At 39.0% G+C, this 17,737-nt stretch overlaps 1 protein-coding gene across 1 annotated transcript in view; it reads left to right on the top strand.

The window, feature by feature from the left end:
- The first annotated feature begins 5,312 nt into the window (after positions 1–5,312).
- Positions 5,313–17,737, top strand: part of gpr39 (G protein-coupled receptor 39) — a 46,554-nt gene continuing 34,129 nt past the window's right edge. The window contains exon 1 of the mRNA XM_042495015.1: positions 5,313–6,457. Within this exon, the coding sequence (XP_042350949.1) occupies positions 5,674–6,457 (784 nt within the window). The 5' untranslated portion in view covers positions 5,313–5,673. The remainder of the gene's footprint in view (positions 6,458–17,737) is intronic.

Raw genomic sequence — 17,737 nt, 5'->3', positions numbered from 1 at the left:
AGCTTAGTTAGTAGCTGGCTGTTCCTAGCATTAGATAACCCTTATATTGACACATTTTCGGTTGCAGGATGAACCAGTCAGAGACAGTGTCAGACACATTCAAATTGGTAAGTACAAGTGTCTTTTCCAGGTGATTTGGGTTGTTGTGTCGAAGAATTGAAATGTGTTTTTTCCATATCTTAACACGTTTTTGTACGGTTTGATACTTGAAGCAGTTATCACTTTCTATTCTATTATTGTAAGTGCTTTCAATTAATTATGTATTTCATTTATATCTTCTATTATATATATATATTACATATACACATAAACACATTTTTCTGTCTATATATCTTCCCTTATATTTTTGTTGTTTCCACTTCTATTCTCCCTCACCAACCTCTTTTTTATGAAATATTAATTTTGCACATTTTATATTAAAAGCTATGTTTTATATTATTTAAACAGTCATTTTACCAGTACAACTTTGATCAATGCTCCCAAACAATGGTAAACCACAGGAGCTACATAACTGATCCCTCCTCAACACCCCCTGAGCATTTTTGCCAAGATTTTTAATTTAATTTGATTTAGGCTATTAAAAAATAACCATATATAGTTTTTATATGGACAACTATGGAAATTATTTTTTCCTCACCTTGTCCTTGAGCACCTGTGTCCCTACCAAACCTAACCACTGAGGCTGGAACTATGTATTGACAGGGGAAACACTATTTGACAGGGGAGCACACTTCACTGCATTAGGGCTATCTGTTGGGCCGCCGTGCCCCTGTTTGAAAGGTTGCTGTTATTTGGGAGGCAGGTCGCCTGTTGCATTGTGTGTTTGTACTTTTGTGGGTAAACTGCGTGCCTGCAGCGGTAGCCGGCCAGTTTTCGGGATATGTTGTTGTTTATTGATAAGTATTGAAGCTCTCCTCTCTCTTATTTACTACAATCTCTTGCCTTTATGTCAAGGTTTATATAAGGTTTACAGTTGTCTGGAGGTTGTTGTACTAAAAAAGGCTGTAAAATTGGTCATTTCAGCAGACAGCAGTGAAATGGACAGCTGCTCTGCTCTCAGTTGCTTGTTGTCACGTTCCAGATCTTTGACTATCTCAGTGCTATCCATGCTTCTGATCACCTTCTCTTTGACCTCTGTACTCTATATGTATACCTAATTGTGTGTGCATATCGAAGTGTGTGCACGTGTGCTTCATAACTCAGGAGCCAAAGGGGCTCCTCATAGGTGCTTGCACTGGGGCCCGTTGTTATTAATGCTTCATTCATGTGATGTCAGAAGGTGTTTAAGTTGGGATTTCCTGCCTCCGACCGGTTGCATTTTAAAACTAAGAGCATTTAAACAAGAGGATGATAGCTGTTTCCAGTTCATTTACATTTTTACATATTATTAATTTTTTCATATATTATATATGATTTTTATATTTAATCTAGGTCACTCTACATGGACAGCAGATAACATTAATACCATATTACACTTTACATGTGATCAAAATGTATATTTAATATGTGAATTAATGAAAAAGTGTCTTACCATTGACCAAACATTGCCTTTTCCCGTCATGTTTCTACATTTATGAAGTCAAGTTGGCAACTTTCCTTATAAAATAGCATTATTATCAGTGTTAGTATACTCACCTGCCATGTTTTATGGTTAAAAGTTTGCTTTCATGCTACAGCAAATAGATGAATATATGAAAATGTTGCTAATAGGAACAAAATAATGCAATATATAATTTTTTACTGACATTTTGAAACTTGCTCCGAGTGTGTGGCAATGCTCGACACTTGTTTCCATCCTTTCCACTGCTGCCCTGAAACGTCACGCAAACGTCACAACACAACAACTCGGGTATCATTGAAATTTCCCAGTTTACCACTTGTAATTACGACTTTCCAGGGCTGCTCATGTGCTTGTTACTTGTAAATACGATATTTCCAAGGAGCATGTGAAGGCTGCATAACTTGCGTCGCTGTTGATGTCACTACTCTCTCTATATAATAGACAGTATTTTAAGATTTTGGACACTGATTTATTGTCAGCGCTTAAATCACACATAAATGTGTTCCATTTAATTGAGGGATTGTAAGCAGAAAGCAGTTTTACATTCCCTTGTGGACTTTTTCAGGACACTATGTAGTGGACGCGTTACCACAGTCAGAATTTTAACACTGTATATAGTCAACAAAGAGTGATTTCAGATACAGACAACCCTTGTTTTACTTGTTACAAATTGAGAGTATTTTTTTTATTCATTGCAAGACTTTACAAATCGTGTTTGATTATGGTTGTCCAAAGAAAAACAGAACAGCTTCACCATGGAAATTGTGCACAGAGAGGAGCTTGCAATGCAATCAATTACAGATAGTGCTGAAAGAAGCAGAGCCTTGTTCACCCACATTCACCTCTTCAGGGCCATTCATCTGTCACAAAAAAACACCTTCCTTTCATTTAGAGATTTGTTTGAAAAGGATGCATTTCTCTTTCATAATGTAGGAAAACATTTCTTGGTTTGCTAAAGACAACTTTTGTGTTCCTCTCAGTGTATAATGCAGCGTGATGGCTATGAATTTGAATTGAGGCCAAAATAAAAAGTCTAACAGTCGTGCAGCTGAATGCCTGCAGAAGGTACATGCCTTGTAAGCACATACATTGTCAAATTTAAGCACAGACTAAATGATGAGTAAAACGTGCTGCTAAATAAAGCAGTACTTATTTTAGGTGGAGTAGAGACTATATTATCCCTGTGGTATTTCATGTAGGCCTAGTGTGTGTCTTTTAATCTTTTATTTATCCTTGACGTCCTCTCTTTCCTTGTTTTTTTATTCTGTAAAAATACCACCTACATAGGCTTAAAAAAATGTCCCTATCACTCCAATACATGTCTGGTTTTATAATGTAAATATTTAGTCATCAGTTAAGCCCTTCTTATGTTTGTCAGCCATTTAATGTTAGCTTATTTCCTTTTACAACGAACAGCTGTGAATCAGTGGAGCATGCAGCAGGCTATGATACAATACTGCCCACGATGTGTTTATATTAAAGTCAAAGACGATTACATGCAATCTGTAACGCACGAGCACCTCATCATTGAGATATTAGAGATGTATTCTCAAGCTGTCTGTGATTACACACAGACGTGAACACACCCGCGGATAATTCGAATGAGATCCGAGCCATAAATTAAGAGGCTTCCTCAGCACAATGAACAATCAACCTTGATTTTTCTTTTCCACTTTTGAGAGTTATCATCCGGCTGACAATATGATGCCATGCACAACACAATGGTTTAATTGACGGTATCTGGCAATATTCAATCAGAGTGAGAGGGCACTCAAAGCTTTTATCTCATCAGGTTGAAACCTGCAGACATCCGTTCAGCTTTGTCTGTGTTAGCAGCAGCAGAGATGTGCCTGTCTGAGGAAGAGGTTCTTATTTTTAAGGATGACATCGGTTTTCTTGTGCTGCTTTCAGACGCCTTTCACAAGCATTTAAACCTTTGAAACCTGAGCAATTGGTTTGATTTCATAACAAAAAGAACTCTTAAGGAAAAGTCAATCAGCAACTTGACATGAAATGTCCCACAAATGGCAAAAAAATGTGTAAAAAATGACAAGAAAATGACCTGAAGATTAAAAAGAGAGAATCCTTAGAGAATTATGAAATAACAAGGAAAAATATCAAGAATATTATATTTATAATTATCATAATTATACATTTAAAATGAGGTCAAGTACATATATGTATTTATTATTAATATTAGATATTTATTTATCTTTTATTCTTTTTTAGATAAGTTGATATTTTTATCTTTTTTTTCTAATCATGGTGATTTTCTGGTAACCTTTTACCAATTTCATGCTAATTTTTGTCATTTGTCATTTGTCTTTCCATGTTTCTGAAAGAAACTCAAGCCAATTTACTTAGGTTTCAAAGGGTTAAAGGTCCAGTATGTAGGGGGATATAATGGCAGAAATGGAATATAATATAATAAGTATGTTTTCTTAAGTTTACAGTGAGTACAAGTGTCTTTTCAAGGGGATTTGGGGGAGCTGTTGGGCCACCATGCCCCTGTTTCAAAGGTTATTATTTTGGATTCAGGTCGCAGCTGAGCACCTATTTCATTGTGTGTTTGTACGTTTGTGGGTAATCTGTGTGCTTGCCGCTGTAGCTGGCCAGTTTTCAGGGCTTACTGTTGTTTGTTGATAACTATTACAGCTCTCTTCTCTCTTATTTACTATAATCTCTTGCCTCTATGTCAAGGAATGCAGTTGTCTGGTTGGAGGTCGTTGTCCTAATTATGCCTGAAAAAGTCTGCAGTCAGTTAAGCAGACACATTTGCAAACGTTGTATGTTGACTGTTATGTTACGTGTTATGTTGACAGCACTATCCATGCTTCTGATCACTTTCTCTTTGACCTCTGTACTTTGCAATACAATCGACAGGTATCACATTCCCACTGTAAAATCCAACACATGGTTGGTACTGTATATATACGCCTAATTGTGTGTGCATATGGAAGTGTGTGCGTATGTGCTTTGTAACTAACGAGTCATAGTAGCGTCATAATAGTCTGCACTGGGGCCTGTTGTTACTAACTTACCACTGTCTAGGACCATTATTTTATCAGCCATTTAAGAGTTATCGCCCAATCATAATCCTCTTTCTGTACCAGATGTATTTTCTTAATATAAACACAATCTCTGTGAACTCAGTGGACAATATGTTTACCTACCTACACAACTATGTCTGGCTTATTTCAGCCCACTTCCTGTTTGAACTTTTCAACTTCCCTGCACTTACCCTTACTTTTTTTTTTTTTTTTTTTTCAGAAACTACCTAGTCTAGATTTGACTGCTCTTTCTTCTGTTAAGTTTTATTCTCCCACACTTTCTCCACAACATTTGAGGTCAATGTCACTCTCAATGTCACTCTCAGGTTCTTTATCTTAAACATCATCTCCAAACAAAACTAGCAGATTGTTAAACTCAACCATTTTTTTTCGTTTGGTCAAAGTCAGGTGTGTTTTCCTCTGTTTTTTTTCTTCTTATCAGTTTCCAGGTTGCATCAGGTTTCATATGTGTAAGTTATATTTCTAATCTCAGCTATAACATTTGTAAATGAAAGAGTTTCTGTGAAAGGGAGGCACATTAACACGATGATAAGAAATGAAAGCATGCCTCGGCACTCATGCTGCCTGTCGTGATGTTTAATGTTTAACTGCCCTGCCCTCGTAGGTGGGAGGAGGAAATGTGTGTGAGTGCAGTGTTGGCCAACACTTCGCTCACACAGAGACAAACCACCTGACTCAGGACTGGGAACTTAAGGGACTCTTGGAAACCCTGGATGATCATAAGTTGGATGGACCAGCATAGAAGGACCAGCCTTGGTGCCACAAACTGGTGATAAGACACTGAATATTTAGAGCTGAAAGAACCGGAGAGTCCTCATGCTTTCTCCAGTGGAGGACCACCTACTGTGATTTGGAGTTTACCACCCACTGGGATACCCTCCTTGAAGAATCAGAAATAATTCCAGACAAAGAAAAGTTGATCTTGGAAAACGTCTCATGTGTGGATCTCGGCTGTAATCACAGAGGCAGCGCCCAGAACAACTGATAAGCTAAAGGAAGAAAATCAATACCTGAAAAATCTGAGCTCACCACTCTGTAAGCATGAGTGAGGAAATGGAGATAGCAGATGAGAAAGACTGGACGGAACTTGAACCCAACTATCCTGTCAAAATCTTCCTGACAATCTTTTACAGCCTCATCCTGGTGACGGGCATCATGGGTAACTCAATTACAATCAGAGTGACACAAGTGCTGAGGCGCAACGGCTACCTTCAGAAGAATGTCACCGACCACATGGTGAGCCTGGCTTGCTCGGACTTGCTGGTGCTCCTCATCGGCATGCCGGTGGAACTCTATAGTGCCATCTGGTTCCCGTTTTCATCCGCAGAAGGGGATACTGCCTGTAAGATATACAACTTCTTGTTTGAGGCTTGCAGCTATGCCACCATCCTCAATGTAGCCACGCTTAGCTTTGAGCGCTACGTGGCTATCTGCCACCCGTTCCGCTATAAAGCATTAGGCAGTAAACGCACCTCTGCACTCATTACGCTTGCCTGGCTGGTATCCGTGCTTGTTGCCCTGCCATTGCTGGTCGCCACGGGAACTCAGGGACACATTCCGTACCTGCAAGATACACCTGTGCAAAATCTGACATTCTGTACGAACCTGAGGGAGCGCTGGGTGATGTACAGGGTCAGCATCTTTGTGGCTTTCGTCGTCTACATCATTGTGTTGGTGTGCGTTGCCTTCATGTGCCGCGCCATGGTCCTCGTCCTTCGGAAGCCTTTAGGATCAGTGGATGACGGCATCAAGGGGACTCAAAAAACACCCAAGCATGAAAGTGCAAAGGTCAAGACAGCCAGGAAGCAGACCATCATTTTTCTTGGTAAGTTGTTTGTTTGATATTTTAAAAAATAGGGCTTGTTCTGCCAAATGTCTGATCAAAGAAAAGTTTCTAGAGCTCTTTGTTTGTTTTGTGTGTATAGTATCCAGTTTTGTGTCCACATAAACAGTACAAATCTCTAAAAAGTATTAATGGAAATGTTACAAAGGGTTATTTTTGGGCTACTATGTATGGTAGTGTGTGTCTGTGTGAACCTGATATATTACCATCATTGCTAAGGTTGTTCACACGTGTCAGACAGACTCTTTATGTGTTTACACCAGCAGTTTAAACAAAACATTAACTCTGTGCCCCAAGTGGAAGTAAAAGTGGATATATTTCCAATGTTTTGACCGTTCAAATGATTGATTGCATACAGACGCACATACGCAGACTGCTTTTGTTTAGGGCGTGCACTTCAACTGAAAGTGCAGATCAACCATCTAATGATGGTAACTATTGCTGGTTTGTTGGTACTTAGAGATATCTAGAGTTCACCCATGCTGTCCAGTCCAAAATGGGCGATGCAGGACTAGAGTTACAGAAAATGTGACACCCATGCTATCAGAATTGTTTGTAATGTTAGTCCTGTATCACCAAACTTTTACAGGACAGCATGGGTGCCCATTTCATCCCCTTCAAAATTAAATGCATGTGTGTATGCATGTTTTGTAAGCACCCCCTAAAATAGGCTATAGACTCCTTTCTCCTTGCCAGAGCAGAGCTGAGTATATGGATCTGCAACAGATGAGTATAGCTTTGTGTATTTGTGTGTGTGTGTTTTTCTTTCTTTTTTGGTGTGTCACATTCAATGTCATGGACAGGCTGAAAAAAAAAGATTAATAAACAATAAACAGTACAAAGCAGCATGGAGGCCAGGGAAAACGTCACAGTGGCTAATAGGCTATTTCTTTTACTTATTTAGTCTCTCTTTTAAACTCGGTGCAGATTAATTTGGATCAGTGTTTGAGTGCTGCTTAGGCAGAGATGGAAAGTATTTTGTTTTGGCACATCATTGTGAATGCCAATTACACCTTACCTCTCCCACTACATGAAATCGCCAGATGTTGGTGTATGTTAGCTGTTTTTTCGTGCAGCGGTAAAGGGGCTATTATTTCAGTAATTAAGAAATTTAGGTGTTAAGGCAGCAACTATTTACAATATCAAAGAGCTCCATGTCCAAGTTTTAACGGAGAAGACTCAGGAATAAAAGAGTTCTACAAAACTTAGTATCAAATCGAACAAAAACATGCTGCCATGAAACATTAAATAAAAAAGAGACACCAGATAAGAGACCTCACAGACAAGGACTTTCCCTCCAGGCGGTCAGGTATGCAGTGAATGCCAAAACTGCTGATAGTGGGCCCACCCAGATAAAATTTTAATAACAGGATTTTGAGAATAAATAGAATTTGATACGCTGGGGTAGATATCCTGAGGACATCAGCTATGTCTTGGTCCAGTGGACATCAACTTGCACTGGACACAAGAAGGGAGGGACTCTGAGTTGTTAACGAATGCTGTTATGCCTCACTGCAGACAGGCTGACATGAAAAGAAATGGGACATACAACAGACAAACTCCCACAGTCCCTTAGTCATACAGCAGGGCGGTCACAGAGAACGACCACATGAATAAACATACGCTGACAGGAAGGAACACAGGAAGTAAAATTCAGACACTTGAGGAGGAAGCTGTAAAGATAAACTCGCTGCTATTCCCTGTATAATGTACAGAAGTATATCAGTAAAAACTTTGATGAATTGAATTTTATTTTCCTGTTCACACAACAATACGTACAACCAATTTTTTTTAATGTATATTAACAATCAGTCTGTTTTCATAAATATTTCATATTTACAGAAAGTAATACACCTTTATTCGTATATAACCCTACATAATTATTAGTCAGTAATTTCTGCATAACCACATAATCTGCAAGGCTGGGATCGTGTGACCAATGTGCTCCAAAGGCTGTGTAAAGAGGCAGCTTTGGACGGTGGATGGGTCAAACAAACACAGGGCTTTCCACCAGGAGACTGTCGTTTGTGTCCTGTGTGAAATCAAGTGAACTTTTCATTTTAAGGTACTTCGTCACCATGTTTCTTTTCCTGAACTCAACCAACGTAACTTTACTTGCTCCAAACATATCCCATATGACTTCATGTTAGGTACATAATTGTACGTACATAACGTCATTTCATGGGGCGTTAATTTGTCGATGAACCATTTTATGAGTAAACATTGTAACAATTAATTAAATGATTGTGTGTAATGTGAAAGGTGTGACAAGTTTGCAGAAGACTGTCACCCAATTCTGCTGTTACCCTCAGCTCTAATGATTATTTTAGGCCTACCATACATAAGAAGATTTTATTTTTTATTTTCAAAAATATGACATATCAACAATTCCTTATGTGTCCACGGAAACACATAACTCAAGACACACAAGATAAAATGTGTCTTATGATGGTATTTTTGTCAATTTTGGCATTAATGCAATTCATAAAAATAGATTAATCTGCATACAAATTTACATTTTAAATATTGTTGCCTCAACTCAGTACCAGCCTCCGCTGGTTAGCTGCGTTATTTGATGGGAAAGGAAAATGGAATCGAGAGATGAACTGATTCAGAAATTAAGATTTCTCACTAAAAGAAGTGGTGGATCAGACACATGCAGGATTAAACGCAGACTTTTGTTCACTCCCCAACTCCACCACTTTCTCCTACATTTTCCAGTCCAATAGATTCGAGACATGGTCCCATTCTTGCGCCCCCCTTGTAGCCTCTACACAGTTTTCCACCTTCTGTTTGGTGCTGGAGAGAGGGCACCTTTTGGTTGTTAGCAGTCTTAGAATCATTACATTTTAGTAATGTCACAAGCCAAAGCTAAAAACTTCAATTATTTTAATTTTATTATAATGTCTAAATGAGAAAAGGACTGACTTAAATCAGAGTTTTATAACCACCTCACTCCAACAATTGAGCTCATGCGCACCAACTGAGATAAAACTCTTTTGATTTTACCTCGAGACTTAACATTTGTCTGTAACGGTGAAATCTTTCGAAAATTGTTTGGTTTAAGGCTAGTATAAGCGTCTTACACCTCATTGTTTTTGTTTTTTGACCAGCAACTTCCTGTTTTGGTTCACTCCCGCTGCTCTCATCAACATTGTTTCCAGTAGCAGCAGGTAGCTGTTATCAAAGACAAATCTCTGATAAACCCACTGTCCATTTCATTACCTGCTCAGCACCAAATAGAAAACAGACCATGTCAACAATTACCTGGTGGACACAGAAGAGCATTTAAAAAGAGCCAGGCAATTTTTCTCAGCAGTTGTCGGAGACCAAACAGACCTGAAAGGAGAGTAAATATTAGTTACATTTGTCAGGTGGCCAGAGACACAACTCAGGAAGAATGCTAATGTTGCTCTGCTGGATGTGTAAATAGGTAGTTGTTTGCCAACACTTCTCTCTAGCAACTTTAGACAACTTATTTGGCTGACCCCTAGTGGCCACAAAAAATCTAATAATGTAGCTTTAATTCAGCCCCACTTTATTCAAGGAAAGTAACTGATATAAAGAAGTAACACAACATAAATATATAAAAACAAAGCTTCAGTATTAGTTGAGTGTTCATGTTTAAAAAGCATCATTTCAGATTTTTATTCTGCAGAGTGAAAATGGCTATTAACATTATAACAAACTCTTTTATTTCTTTCCTTTCATTAAGAGTAAAATGCAGCACCTGACTTTAGAAAACCTGCTTCTTTAATTGAAGAAAATGGGTTTTTTAAAGAGCGAGAGCCTGTTGAGAAAAGGCTCTGCTACCTGCAGCTTTGTGCTACCTGTCATCTACACCCCAGCTGCTTCCTACAGCTGGTGACCACTTTAATTGGTGGGCACATGACAATGAGTATGGTGCACGGAGGTAAATTACAAGCCTGTGTTTTGTTTGTTTTTAAGGACATGTGGAATGAGGCAGGATATAATAGTCCTTTTTCTTTGTTTTAGCACAAAAGTACCAAATCTTTCTCCTCTCCAAGTTGTCATATACTGACATTTTGTATTTGTCACACCACTTGTCAGGGGGAAACAAAACAAGGATTTTTACCCAGGAGACTGCAGTTCGTGTCCGCTGACGAGAAGTCAGCGTTGTTTTAAAGTAACATTACATAACTTGTGCACCTACATCCCTTGTGAAAACATAGGTTATCATTTTAACGTTATGAAACTTTCGTACTTATGTCTTTCGGGAAAACAAAAGTTAAAGTTTTGACATTATCTAACTTCCGTCCCTTGTGAAACCAAACGTTAATGTAATTTTAACATTACGTAACTGATGTACTCATGTCTGGGGTGGCATGGTGGCATCGTGGTTAGCACTGTTGCCTCACAGCAAGAGGGTCCCTGCCTCTATCTCAGGTTGGAACGGGGTTGGGTCCGTTTGCATGTTCTCCCTGTGTCTGCGTGGGTTCTCTCCGGGGTCTCCGGCTTCCTCCCACAGTCCAAAGACATGCAGCTCAGGTTGATTGGTGACTCTAAATTGCCTTAGGTGTGACTGTGAGTGTGAAAGGTTGTCTGTCTATATGTGTGGGCCCTGCGATAGTCTGGCATCCTGTCCAGGGTGTACCCCGCCTTCTGCCTGATGACAGCTGGGATTGGCTCCAGCCTCCCTGAGACCCTTGAAAGGACAAGCGGTTACGGACAATGAATGAATGAATGAATGTTCTTACGTCTCTTGTAAAACCAAGAGTTAACATTGTTTTAACGTCATGTAACATCCATACCTACGTCAATGTTGTTTTAACATAACTTTACATCATTTGTGAACTATTTTCGCATACTGACGTCATCTATATGACATTTTTATATTATGTTACTTCACATAACAAACGTATGTATGTTAACCCAAAACATGACATTCTCTCCAAATTTAACAAAGTACTTTTGGTCCCTTAATGTAACAGTGACCGTTTCACAAAGTAAACCACATGTTACAACGTGTTCAAGCTGCATGTCACATAGAGTTGCTGAAGGCTTCCTTGTGCGTCACTATAAGACGCTGAGGGGTGAGACAAAGCTTCTGTATTTGACGACCTGTGTGAACGGGTTGAAAGTTTTGGCTTCCGAGACTGAACAGATGACTATTAATAGTGTTAAACATGATTTCAATGTGATTATCAAATATTTTCACTAAGCACCAGACCCCAAAGACCACGTTTTCACTTTGGACACAGTAAGCTTCAATCTGTTGCAACTAATCTTTTATTTGTGCTACTTCGCTGCATTCCTGAGTGTGCCATCACCACACATCCTGTGTGTTTACTTACACGCACACACACAACCACTCTTTGTCCAGTTCCACACACTCATAATGTCATGTTGTATCAGTCTGACATTGAGTGTACGCCTACTACTTGAATCAGTCTGAATCACAGTATTGGCACTCACTGTGAACTTTTACAGTTCATTCTCACATTTTCAGGGTATTTGTTTTCTAACCTAGATGGTTGCTAAATGAGTTGCAATGAAACACATGTAATTATTACTTTTGTGTTGTATGTAGAGTTTCTTTCTATAAACACTCAAGATTTTCACAGTTGCATAATCAGTGGGATTCAAAACATGCACTGTCTTGCTTGTCCTTGAAACAAATATAGATAAAAGTGAAAAAGAAGACAGTAACCTGTGGGAGTGCACTACTTTTAAAGTGAAATGCCATAACTCTAAAGCGCAGTAAAATAGTAAGGTTATTTTTATTCCTCTGCACCCGCAACAGCCATGGCCAGAGGCATTATGTTTTGTAGGTGTCTGTCCATCCATCCGTCTGTGCATCTGACCTATTCTTGTGAACATGATATCTCAAGAATGCCTTGTGGGAATTTCTTTAACTTTAAAACATCCCCTTAGGCTTAACAATAACTGATTTGATTTTGGTGGTCGAAGATTAAATGTCACTCTGACCTTGCGTCTCGTCATTCTCTTGAGCGCAATATCTCAAGTAAACCTTGAGGGAATTTCCTCAAACTTGTAACAAACATCCACTTCGACTCAGGAATAAATTAGCTAGAATTTAGTGGTTGAGAGTCAAAAGCCAAGGTCACCGTGACCTCACAAAACATGTTTTTGGCCAAATTTTTGGCATTCATGCGCTTATGACAAATTTGTACTCAAATGTCTAGTAGGATAAAATGATTTTATGACACTTTCTATCCAAAAGGTCAAAGTTCAGCTTAACTGTGACATCATAATTTTTCACAAAAACAATTTACGGGCCATTACTCACTGTTGTATCTAAGCAGCATAAAGAGAGACATTTGGTCAGATACTGAATTGGAAACACTAAACTTGGGTGTCCACCTTGACACTGCTGATTGTGAGGATCTTCTGTGCTGCCGGGGGGAAGATGTGTGTGAGCATCAATGGTTTCACAGACATGGATATTAACTGTAACTTCAACTTGACAGGGTCACAGAGGCGAATAATCACAAGGTGCAAATTCTAGTTTTAACACAGAAATAACTTTTTTAAAGTCACATTTTCTCAAACTGTTAGACAGTTGAAGTTTAGGGCGTACAGGGAGACGCACTTTATTTCTAAATAGCATCAATAAACCTCCACAATGACAAAAGCTATAGTATACACCCTTTCCACTGTTGAGGGGTTAGCACTGTGACTATAACTAAGCTGAACTCCTCAGGACAGTCATGTATCAGCACCACTGAGAGTCACTGAGACATTTAATCAGCCTCGCAGTATCCTGTGGAAGAAAAACTAATGATGGATACATGCTGACTTTCTGCTAACTCCTTTTCCATTCATCTTTTAATAAGACACCGACATCATCAACTTATCTCACTTAACACAAAGGGTTTCTTCTTCATATACAAAATGATTAATGAGTGAGCAGTAACTATGTTTTTGGTGTTTCCTCGAGTACAGGACTGAGGCACTGCAGTCAGGCTGATTCAATTACCAGCCAATCGTACATCCTCACCGCTCTAATCATGTATGAAGTATTGGACAGTGTGTGAATCAAATTGGGTTTCTGTGCTCTGATGACCTCAGATGGATGTAGAAGGAGGGGTCAGCTGCATTACAACTAATGCATAAAATGGGGTTTTATCCATTAGTTACAATCCCTGCACAGCTTAATTGCCTGATAGAACATAATTGTTTCTGTCCTGCTGTATGGATGTCATTTTGAACCTGTTATACACATATTCACAGTGACTGGTGTTAATGGATGGTGACAAGATATTTTATGTATTTTATGATGCTGCGGCTGTTATGGTTGTGGTGGAGATGATGAGGAGGAGGATGACACTTATGATAATGATGATGATGACGTTGAGGGGGAGGCTGAGGATGGAGATGGTGACAGTGATGTGATTAGCAGGAGGAGATGGCGGAACATAGAAGGCTAAAAAGAAGAATGTAGAAGGTAGATTTATTGGTAATTTTTTTAATACAAAGTTTAAAAAATTAAATTTCATTTGTCCTTGATCCTGCTACGTCTTTGGAGTTGAAGGATGAGCTGATTAAAATCAGCAGCTACTATGATGATTCTGACCTGTTGCTTAGGCATGTTGCTGCTGATGACATCATTCAATTCCTGCAATACATTTTTTGAATTTGCATCAGTCTTGTGTCCTTATGGCTCCCAACAAGGTCCGCCCATTCAGTGCAACAGCTTGATCCGGGATGTTACGGGTTAACCATGTCTCTGTGAATATGTGCACAGAGCAGTCTCTGATATTCTGTTGCTGAGTGAGCCTCAATCGGAGCTCATCCACTTTATTCTCCTGTGACCGGACATTAGCCAGAAGAGGGCTTAGCAGAGGAACAGCTCTCGGTCCAAGGCAGGTCAGCCTCGCCCTGATGCTGGCTCTCCTCCTTCTCTTCGTCCGGCGCTTTTGCTTTAGTTTCTCACCTCTGGTCTGACTGCCTGCTCGTCATATGCCGTTGGTGGGGATGCTCTCGCGATCTGCTGCATTCAGTCCAAACCCCACACAACTTTTCCTGATGTTGATAAGCGCTTCTCTACCTGGCAGAAAGTATATTCTTTTTTTAAAGATTAATTTTTGGGGGATTTTGCCCTTTATTGATAGGACAGCTGTAGAATGACAGGAAATGTGGGAGAGAGAGGGGGAGTGACACACAGCAAAGGGCCACAGGCTGGAATCAACCCGTAGCAAAGGCCTCGGTATATGGGGCGCACACTCTAGCAGGTGAGCTAGAGGCCGCCCCAGAAAGTATATTCTCACCTTTCAAAGTCATTGAGTGAAGAGAAGCTTCATGAGAATTAGTTAAGTTAGAAATTGATACAACACCAACAACATCAGCTACAATATTGTGTTAATGGTTCTGATTTAAATACAAATTCACTCAAGGCTGCACTATTCATGTTTTTATATTAACCCTTTAAAACCTGGATCGACACAAGCTATTTGAACCTTTGAACCCAGAGCAATGGGGGAAAAGGGCAACAACAAACTTGGCAAGAAATAATTCAAATGTGACAACCAAAACAAGTTACAGCAAAAAAAAAAAAAAAAAATAAAAATATATATATATATATGTATACAAATTGTGTAATTTTTTTTGTCTTTCAGCTCATTTTTCTGTTTTGCAGCCCTCAACTTATAAGTGTTGCATACAACATTCAGAACATTATTATTATGTAAAATATTCCAATACAGCATTTTGTATGAAATCTTACAAAAAATGTACACAAAACAATTTGTATGACACACTACAATGCAATGCTATGCAAGGGGATCACTTGAGGGTGTGCACACTTTAAATGCCCGTTAGTTCCATTTGATTTTTGAATCACCCCTGTTGAACGTAGAGGAAATGCAAATGTGCAAATAATAAATAAATGCCTAATGTGATGTGTATTTTAGTCTGAGAATTCAATAATCACAGTTATGAAAGAGAACAAACAAGCTATTCCCCAAACAGAGAGCTGACACCACTGTAATGAAGCTTTGAATTGATGAAGATGTTTATGCGGGCGGTTTCATTGAATGGATAGATTCCCTCAGTAACAGAAGGTAATGTGTTTTTGAATTACTTGTTTAAGTGCACAAGCTGAAAGTAAAGTTGAGCAAAACATAATAACATGGGGAATTCTCAGAAATGGAGTCTGTTTTAGAAGGCGATTGTATGTGTCATCTATGAGAAACAATCATTCAGATTCTTGGAAAACGTCTGTACTGTGTTGGTGCTCAGACATTTGACAGCAGTGTACTGAGTTCAAGACTGGTCTTCAGTCTCAACCTCATGATCAGTGCTCCTTGTCTTAACATTTCACCAACCCATTTTTAAACAGAGGTCGCGCTATAGAGCTGCTATAAAGTCCTTTCTTTACACCACATTTGCAGTTAGCACAGAAACAAACAACAGCAGCGTTATGTCCCACCAGTGTGTGATTTAAGACAGCATGCCAGTATTGCGGAAGCAAAAGGGGCATGACAGGCATGATGTGTAACACAACAGCGTGTGCCTCTAGTGTGATGTATAGCATACACATTGGCAGTACTTTCTCAACAATAACAATGCCATATTATGTCAATAACAGTCAGTCGTTTGCTTTTTTCAAATGTCAGTAGTTTTCTCAAGTGACTTTTGGTCATGTGGTTTATGTAGTTAATTACAAAGTACATATTGAAAGTATCCTCATGATGGTTTTTTTTTTGCCATATGTTATGTCGGAGATTATTGAATACAGTTGTAATTAAATGACCCTCACCTGCCATTTTACCAATACCTTATATTTGCAACCAACATGCATACTATGGATTTTTTAAAAATTTTATAGCATTTTCCTGATTCCTCTCCAACAATTGCTCCCTATTTTCCCCTTAAAACACATCCCCAGGCAGCCTATGTAAGGATGGGCCTGCCCTTGTCCCTAAATCATTAGTTCAGCTGTACCTCTGTGATTCTAGACCTCAGATTGTGATCATTTGCCATGATGTGGTTTGGATGAAGTCTGTGGTGGATTTTCCCATAGGGGACAAAGGTGACTGCCTAGGGTGCAACCCAGAGGGTGGAGCTGAAATTGCACCTAAATAAGGAAGAAACAATTGTTTGGGCATAAGGGAAAAATAACCCAAAAATCTAATGGTAACTGTTGGTCTGTAGTAGGGGAACCATCTCTGGCAATGCAGTTCACCTTGGTGTGTTCATTTGTGAATGATAATCATAGTCAGAGCTTGCTAGAACACTGACAGATGTAGTATAGTGGAGTGTTTGTTGAGAGCATTAGAGAAATGGAAACTAACTAAAAGCAATCTGGGGTCAATACGAAAAGACGAAATTTACACATATCATTTTCTGTAATTGTTTGTCTTTATTGTTTGTTAGCAAAGTTGTTAATTTGCATTGATGATTTTGGGTGTGGGGTGCCCACCAGCAGGGGGACTTGCCTATAGCGCCAAATTTGCTTGGTCCGGCACTGGATGTAGCCTTTTGAAACTAGGTTTACTTTGAGTAGTTAAGTTTAACTACTTTTCATTATGAAGAAGACAGTAGTTTGGTAAACTACAGTTTTGATGTAGTTCCCCCAACACTGTCTGTAATGTGCATCAGTTGGGACTTCGTACACTGTCTAAAAAAAGAAATAAGCCTACCTTGCATTTCCAAACCATATATTCAGAAATACTGCAGTGATATTGCAGCATCAAAAAGATTCATATTTTTGTTGGCACAGAGGAAAGTGAAATTGACTGGATCTATCTACCTACTCAGGGTTGTTTGGAAAGAGTAACTGTTGCATCATATATATGATATTAATATGTATTAAAGCTTTTGGCTGTGTTGTTTTTTGAAATTATGCTATAATGTTGTTTTTAGCTCAGAAGACTCCACCCTTCAATAATTCTGCAGTCATCAACCGAAGTGAGGGGATGTGGAGTTCTGGTTTGTTTAAGTTTTTAGCACATAATCCCTCATTAGGATTAATGTACGATGTAGGGTGGCTCCAGAGAGCATAGAAAAAATTAGGGAGAGGGAGTTTAAAATCTGACAGCCATGACTGATTTTTAATCAGGAGAGCTGTACTGTAATGTCACTCCTCAGTGTGTGATAGTCATTTCGCGAACAGCAGTCATTGTGTGGGACGTTCTCAGTACAGACTCCATCTCCACACCCCTTCACTCAAAGTTTATTGCTCCATTTCTAACCAACAGAGTAGAATATTGGTATATGTATTAAATATTAATGAGGTCAGAAACAGAGAGAGATATGTGTTTCTTACAAGTCATGATT

This window comes from Plectropomus leopardus, chromosome 10 (assembly GCF_008729295.1).
Source record: "Plectropomus leopardus isolate mb chromosome 10, YSFRI_Pleo_2.0, whole genome shotgun sequence".
In the NCBI taxonomy this organism is placed as follows: domain Eukaryota; kingdom Metazoa; phylum Chordata; class Actinopteri; order Perciformes; family Serranidae; genus Plectropomus; species Plectropomus leopardus.
The sequence above is the reverse complement of the archived record's forward strand: the minus strand, read 5'-3'. Positions and strand labels throughout refer to the sequence as shown.